The sequence below is a fragment of the Ochotona curzoniae genome, unplaced genomic scaffold (genome assembly GCF_017591425.1).
Source record: "Ochotona curzoniae isolate NIBS_2020 unplaced genomic scaffold, NIBS_Ocur_1.0 contig_2210, whole genome shotgun sequence".
Taxonomy (NCBI): domain Eukaryota; kingdom Metazoa; phylum Chordata; class Mammalia; order Lagomorpha; family Ochotonidae; genus Ochotona; species Ochotona curzoniae.
The window spans coordinates 39,735,875-39,747,674 of record NW_024465369.1 but is presented as its reverse complement, the minus strand read 5'-3'; the positions used below and the strand labels follow the sequence as shown (position 1 = coordinate 39,747,674).

Below are 11,800 nucleotides of genomic sequence, written 5' to 3'. Positions count from 1 at the left end.
GAGAGAGCATATCAGGTGTGGAAAGCCAGGACACTGCTGCAAAGAGTGTCCCTCCATGAAGAACCTCTGTGGTCCATGCCCCAGTGCAAGAAATAGCCATTAAAGATCATTATGCTCTTCTCTCAGTGGGAGAGAGAACTTCCACTTTGTGTGTGGCCTTGTCTAAGGACTCCTCGGGGTGTTGTGGATTCAAGAGGCTTCCACAGCGTAAGCATTGTGCGTCAAGAGCCTCCGGTGATCACTGATGTCACACATAAGAGTGCTAATTTGTTAAATTCATTAGAGGCACTGTGTACTGATTTCCCATGCAGGACCTGTATCTTAAGAGTTGCAGTAAGATTAAAATATGAAAGAGTGGTATGGCTAAAAAGAATTGCGTTTCTTGGGAGCATCAATGAGCTCAGCAACTCCCTGGAGGAGATCAATTGACTTATGATATGTTGGTTGGAGATGGCAGTGGATTACTACAGAGCACCAAACACAGCTACCTCAAGCTGTGCCTACTCATATTTGGGACGTAGCATTGTGGGCCTGGGAGAAAGATGACACCAGATCTGAATTTGCAGGCAGTTATACAAAAGTCATCTCCAAGGAGCCAGAGAATCTTACGCTGATTTTGTAGGATGGTTGACGGATTGCATAGAAGAACAGGTCAGGTATGATACTATAGAAGCTCAGGCTGCTTTGCATAAAACCTAACAGTTGGAAAAAAGGTCAGCTTTTCTAGCACACACTGAAGTCTGTGGATACTCTGTCTAAACAGTTAACTGGCCTTAGAATGTTTATTTGTTTTGTTCCAGTTTTGCTCATACTGATCGATGTGCATATTTCAGAATCCAGCAACTACTTGTGAGAATACAGACCATGTGGGGGCATAGCCATTGGCAGTGACTGCTCATGAGATGGATCCGTGAACTAGATAAGATAGGAGGAGACTTCTGAACTCCAGAAAGGCAGGGCCTACGCCCCAAATCAGCAGGAAGCAGCTACACAAGATATGATTCTGTGTCCCTCAGCAACCCCTGGAATTAAGGGTTGGGAAGTTTCTAAGGGGGAATATGGTAAAGTAGGCAGCTTGTTCAGGGTCATGAGCTTTGAAGTCACTCCCTCAGCCTGCAGTGAATACTGACAGGATCCCCACCCCTGTGTCCCAGCCCGGAGACATCATGTGGATTAAGAGACATCACCCACAAACCCTGGAACCTTGCTGGAAAGGACCTTACCCGGTGATCCTGGACACTCCCATAGCCGTGAAGGTGGCTGAAATCAACCTCTGAATTCATCATTCCCAGCTAAAAAAGGCCACATCTGACCCGGAAGAAAAATAGACTGTTCCATAGACTGTTCTGGAGTACCCTTAAAGATAAGATTGTGATTCTGTCATGATGCTTCTATTTTGTATGAGTGGGAACTCTGGGATACAAGCATCAGCAAATTAAACTTCAGTGCTCTGGACTACATGTGGCTGGGTCAGTGATTTGACTTGGGTGTTAGAAGAGAAGTGAGGAATGTCATGGAGTGCAGCCAGTGATTGCTCCTTCACCTCTCCTTGTATACACTTCCCCCCACGTACTAATTCGGCCGGGATGTTGGATGCAGATGAGTCCAATTAGTCTTTTTAGCTACAAGCCCAGTTTCTGTTCCTGTCCATCCCAATGAGCGCCAATTAACTCCTTAACTCACAACACTTAGGTATTCCCTCCTTCCCACCTGTGACTCACCTATCAACTGAGAGGAGATGGTATTGCACTGTTGTGTAACCACTCCCCTCATAAGCCCCTTTAAAAGACCCATGAAGCAGGGGTTCATTCTTTTTCTGGTCAGGTGTTTCCGTTACTCTGGCGCCTTGACTCTTGGCTGATCCAGCACAGGTAATCTCCTGAGCCTGGTCCCTGTATATTGCTTTGGTTGGACTTGTGATCTGTTATTTTAGTACGTTCTATTATCACCAAGCTTGGTTAATAAAGACTCCTTAATAAAACCTTAGACATGTCTGGTGTGATCTTGCTCGCACCCCGTAACAATCTCATTTTAAAAAATTTTAAACAAATGCATTGTTATAATTACAATGATAACTAATGAAGATGCTCATAAGCCTGGTGTTAAATTATTGGGGAAATACATATTTTAAGGTATAATTGAATATGTTAGGATGTGTTTTGACAGACCTTCTTTGAAATCTTCCTTAGGTTGTGATTCAACATTATATTCTGACAGAAATAATCGATGAAAAATATCAACATTTGGAAGTAAACAAAATTGTCTGATTCTCATTTATGCCTTTTAAACCACCAGTTTGCCATAATATGTGATTTCTGTTATTTTGTATTTCAGATGTTCTGCATTTCAGCTTCATCAAAGATTAACTTGATACTCATGGGCTAATTTGGGAACCTAAAAACAATTTGTTTCACTACACCTGTAAGGAAATATGCCCAAATTCCCATCGGTTGATTTGCTGGAAAGTTTTTAGAACACACCCAATGTAAGTTAATGGTGTACTTTGGTCTTTGTTACACTTCCCCCAACTGGGGCATGTCACTATGTGCTGGTATGCAGGGTGTGTGGATTGCATATGCATTCACATGAATACATATACCTTTGCACAATTCTGGGTTCATCACATTTATTCCTTTCATGCTTCAATGGCTATTTGATTGTCTGTCATATAAAAGGAGCAGAACCAAGGACATTCTTACTTCTAAGAATCCAGAGACAAGATGCTTGTTCCCATCGGGCTTATACTCTAACATGGAGATGGATCTAAGCCAAATAACAACACAGATACATAGGAAGCCAGCACTGTGATGGGTGACTTTAAGAGAAGCAGTAGGTGTTACAAGACTATAGAACCAGGCCCTGCTTTGTGTCCAGGGTCAAAACAGGTTCCTTGGAGAGGGATATGTGCTCATGAGTGGTCAAGGGTTAAAAACTCAGGGAGTAGGAGCATATGGGAGAGGGCGGGGACTGCTGAGAGTCCAAGGTGCTGCAGGCAGAAGAAACTCCTGTTCAAAGATCATATATGCTCAGTTAGGGATTTCCAACCCTCTTTTCCAGGGGTACCTCTGAAAAGCTGAAGGGCTTTTAGCTTGAACCATACTGCTGAAAATTAGTTGTACCTGTTGTAAAAGAGGAAGGCTTATCTGTTCTTAGGCATATGTGCTTTGATTTCCAGGTGATATACTCTCCTTCAGCCCCTAAACCACCTTGAAGATGGAATTATGAATATGGCAGCTTTCCTACGGGGCTGGGAGGAGAAGGGGATAAAGAGCGACAGGCCCGAGGACCAGCTGAGTAAAGAGAAAAAGAAAATCCTGTTCTCCTTCTGTGAGGTTTGCAACATCCAGCTGAACTCTGCTGCACAGGCCCAGGTTCACTACAACGGCAAATCCCACCGCAAACGAGTCAAACAGCTGAGTGATGGGCAGCCTCCGCCCCCAGCCCAAGGGTCTGGACCGCTGCTGGCCAGCCCCAGCACCAACACCAGTGCAGGTAGGAATTTTACCTGGGACTGGAGGAAATGGTTCTGTTCTAGAAATGAAGGATTTCAAGCAACACTTTAATTTGAAAACGACTTCACTATAGTAAATTTCTCCTACAGGTAAAATCCAGTGGCTGTTACATTCCAGTGTATCTTGCACCTCCTCCCTCCTCCAAAACACACACACACACACACACACACACACACACACAATTTGGGTTTTGGGCCATAGTCTGCCTACTTTCACACAGTGTGTGAATATTTCCTAATGTAGTTTTTAAAGATGCATTTCACGTATGTGGTTCAGATGAATTCTTTTCCCCCACGCTTCAAATTCAGCTTCCTTGGGTTTCTTTCATCTGCTTTATGTGGAGTGGTGTACTACTTGATAGCATATAAAAAGCTACAGCTTTATTTATCACATCCCGTGGTGCAAGAAAGGAGCATTAATCTTCTGTGTTAGACTTGTCATATTCTTTTAGAGACTTGCCAGTGTGATGCTGGTAGTGTTCTAACAATAGAAACAAGTAATGCTAAAACCAGCAAGGTTTACCTTCTGGCCCTGGAGCATTCACCACTTTTGCTTGCTGCTCACCCTATTTTCATGGGCTGGATAGAGGTAGAAGGATAAGAATGTTTGGTTTCCTGCATCTACCCTGAATTCTAAGCAGTCTTCCAAATTTTGTGTCTTACCCCCTCGGACATCCCTTCCTTCTTCACACTGTTGATCACTGCGTGGTTCCCCTGAGGCAGAACTAAAGACAAATGTAAGGTTTAATGCTGTTAGCCTGTGGTGAACTTTTCTACGAAAGATGAGTCTGGTGTGCAGGTTCCAGGTGGGAGGCCAAGATGATACTCCCTCTAATGTGGTGGACAAGCTCCAGATTCTACTCCAGCAAGTGGTAGTTCTACTAATGAGACCTGAAGTGGAGAGGAGCCAGTTGTTGGAATTGCACTCAGTGCTCTCGTGTGCTTCTGGTAAACCAAAGTTATTCCATGACCCTCAGTCACCACCAGTGAAAACTGTGGATGTATTTATATGCTGTAAATAATTTGTAGATTTAAAGCTAAACCTGATTGCTCCGTGTGTGATTTAACTTCCTTTGGTTACTTTTTCTTAGTCAATCCTTAACACAACTTACAAGAATATATTAAAAATTAGCCTGCACAACGCAAGATATTCTGTTTTAATAGTGGTTTTCTCTTTCTTCTGTTTATTGGAATGTTAATTATTGAAAGATGTATTAACATACTCAATTTGCATGCTAAAATATGGTTATTTATTTTCTCTGTCCGCCTATCAAGTAAAAAACAAAAATGTAGACTCTGGGAGGCAGAGGTAATGATTCAAACCATAGATTGCTGCCATCCTGTGGGAGTGACTTGGGTTGAGTCAGACATTTAGCCAATGAAACAGCAGATGTAACACCTCTCTGTCCTGCATCCCTTTCTTTCTCTTTATCTATCACACACACACATACATCAATATATTAAAGCAAGTTTAGGTATAATCAGTGTTAGGTTAAATTCTGATTTCTGAATCAGAAATGTCTATGGCTACTATAGCCACTTAACATATTTTTAGGCCTACTTAATGACAGGAGATATTTTCTATGATAAAATGCTAACAGAATAAGTATGCTGTGTACTGTTTAAGATCTAAGTTCTGTGAGGAGCAGGGCTGACATGGTTCTGTACTTTCCCAGTCACTTTTCTCAGTTTTGATCTGTTTTTGCTGGGTAGTAGCAACTTTAACACATTTGCACCGCTGAACTTATTCCTCTTGGCCTAACCGGAACTTGAAGCTCTGGTGGTATTTCTTACTCAGTCCCTTCTGTGGCCTGCTCTTTTTAGTCCAGGTGGTGGGAAATGTAGAGAATGGAGAAGCAGAAGTTGCGTTGCCTTTATAGCCTTGGCAAGGGTATAGTACTCATCTCGGTCAGTGATTGCTCTTCTGGTGTCTGTCGGGCACAGGTGCTGGTAGCTGACTGATGGATGAAGGACTGAAGCTAACAGGTTTGCTTAGCATTGCAGATCCTTGTGAGATAGCTGTTGTCTTCAGCTAGTTACAGAAGTCTCCATTGCTTGATCACGTATGGCTATTCACCCATGCTGGAAGTCCTGGAAAGATTTTGTCCTTTGTTCTCATAATTTACTAAATGTTCACACTTGAGGTAACATTGATAATCCATCTGAGAACTAACATTCCTATTGATTACCTGGAATTTCCAAAACACCAGCAAATAGAGGTGGAACAGGATATAGAGGACTTTTCCTTCCCTCTCAGCTAGCACAGGGAAAAACTGGCCATTCTATTGATAAAAGATATACCAATTAGGTGACAGCTGCTCATGTGAGCTAGATCAGGGAAAAACCAGGTTGGGCTGACTGTTCCTACTGGTGCAAGCATGAATTAGAATGGGTGAGGGTTGTTTGGGCTTTGCCGCAGTATCAGCTGGCAGAGGCTGGCACTGGGGGCTAAATCTGTCAAGTTAAACTCCAGAACCACCTGGAGAGTTCATAGTCAGGGAGTGGAAGTGGCCTAGTAGGGAAATAGTGGGCACCTCCCTCTTGGGTTACCACTCCCACTGGAAAGCATGAAAACCAGGACAGGGGCAGGGGTGGCTAGACAGAAAGGCACCCGCCAGTATGTGTGTGGGCTGGATAGTAGGGCTGGTTGGGTTGACACGTATGAGAGCTTAATGGGATGTGAGACAGACTTAACAAGTCTGCGGTACATACTGGCAAGCATGGGAATCAGGGTAGTAAGCAGGGCTGGTGGGAGTTATGGGGAGTCACCCCGACTAGGCTGCAACTCCCACTGGTTTGTGTAAGGGCCGAGTATGAAGTAGGCAGGATCAGGCTGGACTGCAACACCCGTCGGTTCGCGTGGAAGACAGGGCTGAAAACAGAACTGACCCAGTAATTGCAACGACCAGCATGTGCAAAAGTTGATTGTGGTGAGAGACAGTGCCAGACCCTGTACTGACAAGCACATACAAGAATCAGGTCTGGGATCACCTCAGATGAAGTTTCTTTGGAGATCTCTCCAACTGAACTGCTGATCTCAGAAGCCCAACCATGAAGAAACTATGTGAGCCAGTGGATTCTGAATAGATTTCATCGTGATTGGAATTGCAAGATTGGCAGCAATTCAGAACTGTTGAACTATCAAAACTGTTTGAACAGGACCCTCGGAGCATGCCCCACATCAGGGACCTGGGATAGGTGGGAGGCTGGATGGGGCTTCTCCCTTTGTTTCTCCCCTGACCCAGACCCAGATGAAAAAAATGATTAAAAAAAAAAAAAAAGAAATCCTTTGCAGGCATACAAAGGAGTGTCTTCCAAGTTCCACGGGAACAGAGATGGAAATCACAGTTGCTTATGCATATCTTACAAAGGCACTGGCAACTACTGGGATTTGGAGCTAAGTTCTATGAGTTGAATTTCTGTGTCACTCTGGTTTATATCCATCATGAGACCCCTTATTTGATTCAAACACCCAAGCCCAGGTGTTATTTCCCCAGCGTATCACACAGTTCTAAAGAAACAGTTTCCCATAACGCAAGCTTCCCAAGTGCAGATGAAGTTGACTGTTTCCCTGTAGGGCAGCCCTCATTTTTCCGTCTGATGTCTGAGGCTGAAAGCTCTTACTCATCCTGTAATACCCACTGCAGTACTATTTTCCCACCATTTTTAAGCCGTTTTCCTTTCTCTTCCTCTAAGAAGTACCTCTGAGCTTAAGAAATTCAAAACGATTGATAATGAAGGAGTGGTTGTATGAATTTAATGTTAAGGAGTGTTGTCTGGATGGCTTGATAAAATGCCATGTCAGGAATCCACCCCCTGAGTTGCAAAGTGTAGATCTGGGGAGAAACTTGAGTTCTTGGATTTCTGTCCAATTCCCTAATGATACTAAAGCTGATGATCCCATAGTGGAGGGGATTGTACCTCAGAAAGGAGTTTCTCACACTTCTTACTCATGTCTTTGGGAAATGGTTAGAAGCGGGAGAGCAGGTCTTTGTGCGCCTTTTCTGCTTCTGGAGCATCCCATGGAAGGACAGGATGAGATCACAGAGCAGAGTGCCAAGGTAGCAAAAGCAGCAACTACTGCAGTTTTTTTTTTTTTTTTTTGGTCATAATTGGTCAGTCAAAGGTCAGCTTTAATGCAAATGTGGGAAAATTTTTGAACAGAAAAGTTTATTTCATATGCAGAGAGAGGGGGTGGAGAGAAAGAGATTGAGACAGAGACAGAGCTTTACTCCCCAGATGGCTGCCAATAGTCAGGACTGTGTAAAGCCAGGACCCAGAACTGCATCCTGGTCTCTAACGTGGCTGATAAATAGGGGCACACAACCTGAGCCATCATGAGTTGCCTTCTGGGTTAACATGAGCAGAAACCTGAGTCCTGAAACTGAAAGTGTACACTCTGATAGGGGACACAGGTGTCTGTCCCAAGCAGCACATAGCTCATGACACCACACCTGCCCCAAGAAGTGGCATCTTTTTGGGAATTTTAAGATCAAGTGTAAATAGAATTTGTGTTGGTTATACTTTGCTGGGTGAAGGAAAGGGTAGAGGTGTGGGTTTAGAAACGGGAGTGGAAGACAAGGTGGGCTGTCAGTTGGAGCATTGTCTATGCCTCTGCTCTCATATTTGTGCTTTTGATGACCCAAATGCTCCGTTTTCTTCTCTCCTAATTAATTTTCTCTTTGAGCGTTCTCTCTTACCTCTTCTATATTCAAGCAATAGTTAAATTGGTATCCTACAGCAGCTTCTAGGGTCAAGACACTAAGGTAGATATTATATGACTATTAAAATATGTGTGGGAGCTTTTAAAGATATAAGCCATGTTTCTTGCATTGGGTTTCACAAGTTTTAAAATGTTAAGTGCATCCTCAAATATCATTTGCACATTTGAAAAGCATTTAAACTTGAACATGTAGTGTTGTATAATCACCACAAGATGGTGCCACAAGTATATTGAAAGCCAGATATTTTTTCATTCTGTTCTCAGATCAACATTACATCAAAATCTATCAATGAGTAGGGACAGCAAAGAAGTACCATTTGCAGGACAGAGGTTGTGTCTGGAAGTTTGTGTATGAACAAAACATGCTCAAATGATATGGTTCTCGAGCATTCCATTGGCACTAGGCAGAATCTGTGGGGAATATATCTGTATGTATGTGCACAAATGTGTGCATCTGCGCTCATTCACAGGAGAGAAGAGAAGAGATCTTCCTCAGGATTAAATATTACTGTTTAAACATTAGTATGGCCTCATGTTAGGGGGAAAAATCCTGGTCTGGTGTAAGAGATGTTAAGGATGAACAAAATGTTAAATGATGCAGACTTATGTTTGTGAGATAGCTGCAGAGATAGGTTTAGAATCTGTCAGTATGTTAGTATCTTTTACTTCTGCAGTAGAAACATATGGTTTTAAATACTTAGTTTTTAAAAATAGTTGTTGAAAAGTCTGCTGTTTGTCACTTTGACTTTTACAAAACATAATTACCACGGTGAAAGGAAAGGAAATCACTCATGAAAATTTCTACCAACGGTGTATGAGGTGGGAGGTGGCAGGGAGTTAAATTATTTATAATGCACTTATCTTTCCATATCTCTTAATTATCAGTTCATAAAATCTTGTTCTCAGAGTATTTACTGTGCAGCTAATATACTGGTTGGTGCCAATATGACTTCCTGAGATTTTCATGAAAGGATAGAAGGGAGAAAGTCTTTAGTCAAAGTACGACATATTAGATTTTTGAGAAAATGTCATCTGTTTTTGTAGTACAAATTTTAAAACCTTACAAAGAAAAGACCAGAATATTTTTATTTCTTGGAATAATTCTGATGCGCTGATGTTGAGTAGAAGGAATAGTGTCACCGTTTTCTGATTCTGTGTCTATCCAGAATTGATCACTTCTTTGGTTTCCAGATGTTTTATAAAATCTTAAGTGGATCTTAACAAGAACAGTGTTAGTGCCCCATGTCTATTTTTCTAACAGAGTCACAATTTGAGATTCACTTTGAGTGGCATATTGAAATTGAGGTTCCTTATAAATGAGAGTAAAGCATTTTAGAAATAGACTCAAGGCTCAAGCTAGTTCCAGTCCCCTCAAATTGTTTGATTTTAAGACAGGTCTTAGCCATTTGAGGTGAGGTTAGAAACCTAGGGCTCCACCTGATATAAATATGAAAAAGTCTTTATGGGACAGCCCCATGTTCTGTACACATAATCAAAAATATTAAAGAGAACTAGCATCTATTACATAAATACAGAACATTAGGGAATCAAATATAAAGGACTTCCAATGTTACTTTTAAAAAACTTTAAAAGAGTAGTTAGATTTCAATTTTAGAGAAGGACATAGTCTTGCTCAAAGATGCGTTGGACTATGAACACTTACATATATTATAGAAGATAATCAATCATGAAACCAACTACACCTTTTCTTGTTAAACCCAAGTGTTAGCTTCAGGAAGTGTTTGATACATGAATGATTTGAATCATCAAAGGCATTCTTGAAATCTTGATGCCTTACTGGAAAAGAAGTATTGCCCGTTTAAGGCTAATCTAAGGGGAGAAGCATTTAGTGTATGGAAAAGTGGAAAGTTAAGATTAATAAGTTCCCTTTCCATTGTGCTTCCCAATGGGTTGTCACACTGGCTGCCCAACTTCCTTCACACAAGTGTTGTACTTTCATGTGTTGGTAGAATCACAACCAAGAGGCTATTGACCATTGTTCCAAGTTAGGCAACCTGTGGGATGCTACAACTGAATGAGGGGTTGGCATTTATTATTGGTCTTTGCGATTTTTCTTTAGCTGGCTCTTGGGCCAGCACATTTGCTCTTCTCATTGTGTACAACATTTACAAAAGGGAACGTGTGTGTGTGTGTGTGTGTGTGTGTCTGTGTGTGTGTGTGTGTGTGTAACGGACTGGGTATACTGACATTCACCTCATATTGATGCACTTTGTTTAAAAAGTTTGCCCCCTGATGAGCTTGCATTGCCATCTAAGGACTCTTAATCCCTAGGTGCAGTGAGTTCCTATATGGACGTGGTAAAGTAGGTGTATGGGGATTTTGCTTTTGATCCTGAGATGTTACTTAGCCTGTCAGATAATCAGTTACCATTAGGAGCTGCAATCACTCCATCAAATCATCAGGACCCTATTTTAGTTGAAGAAAGAATTTGCTAAATTGTGTTGTGCTACCAATAAGTGCAGTTTTCTTCTTCATGAAGAGAATGACTTCTTGATGTATTCTAAATGTGGGGCTAGAGCTGCACATTCTACTCTTTCAGTGGGTAAGAAAAGTACTGTTCACATATATTTATCCATTAGTCCTTCCCAGTTGGATCTGGCTCCGAATGGCATACAGCAATATTCAGCAGATAGTGAACGTTTGTCAGTCTTAAATTCAGCCTTATTATGTTCAAGTTCTTTATACAGTCACTTTCATAAAGTACTTTATAAATGTAATATATGCAAAACTGCATTTACATTTCCTGGGAATAGTCCTTTTAAAAACAGACTTTAAAAATAAACAGTTTGCATATTGTTGGTAAAGAATATTACTATGTTTTCTGCAAGTGATAACAGAGACCTTTACTTCATAGGGTGAAGTTTATTTATTTATTTATTTTTACTTCCAACAGTGTCATGTGTGATGTTTAATTTTCTGGGTATTTTGCTTTTCAGTGTAATGACAAAAGGGTGAGAAAATCGACTGTTTTAGGCCTTCCTCTGAAAATACATTCTTCCTTTTAAATTTTCTTTTGGAAAATTAAGCTAGATTTAAAAAATGTCAAGTCCTTTTGTACTAGTGGGGTATAAAGTAGGTGATCAATAAATGGCTGATGTTGCTGTTTTTTTAGAATCAATAACTCTGATTGGATTATTCTTCTTGCCTTCCAATCCTATGCCCTAGTTTTGTCATTTTGCATTATTGCTGCATTTCTGCCTTGTTTTGTGTCCGAGTCTTAACACCATCTCCCCCCGCCCTGCTTTCTGCTCATCCTGTAAAAATAGTGCTTTCAAACCTCTTGCCTCTGCAAGAGGCAACCTGCTTAAGCTCCATTTCCCGATCTATAACTTGATAACAGTTTAAGTGAACAGTTTACCTGCAACTCCTGAAATCGAAGAAACTCTGAAAACCAAAGGTTTTTTAATGGATATTGATGGGGACACTTGACCTGATCTAAGGTTAATAATAGCCTTTTTAAAAATTCCATTTAGAATGAATATGCACACATCTTGCAGTAGAAATGGCAATGTAGCTGATTATAGATCCCACTGGTGGTATTCTGT

General features: G+C 41.3%; 1 protein-coding gene across 3 annotated transcripts in view; it reads left to right on the top strand.

Annotated features, from left to right (window-relative positions):
* Positions 1 to 2,328: 2,328 nt before the first annotated feature.
* ZNF385B (zinc finger protein 385B) overlaps positions 2,329 to 11,800 on the top strand; it is a 292,597-nt gene continuing 283,125 nt past the window's right edge. For 2 of the 3 annotated variants that reach the window (XM_040972127.1, XM_040972124.1), the window contains exons 1-2: positions 2,335 to 2,489; positions 3,176 to 3,492. In XM_040972127.1, the coding sequence (XP_040828061.1) occupies positions 3,421 to 3,492 (72 nt within the window). In that variant the 5' untranslated portion in view covers positions 2,335 to 2,489; positions 3,176 to 3,420. Of the gene's footprint in view, positions 2,490 to 3,175; positions 3,493 to 11,800 lie in introns of all 3 variants that reach the window. The other variant, XM_040972125.1, reaches the window with a different exon arrangement.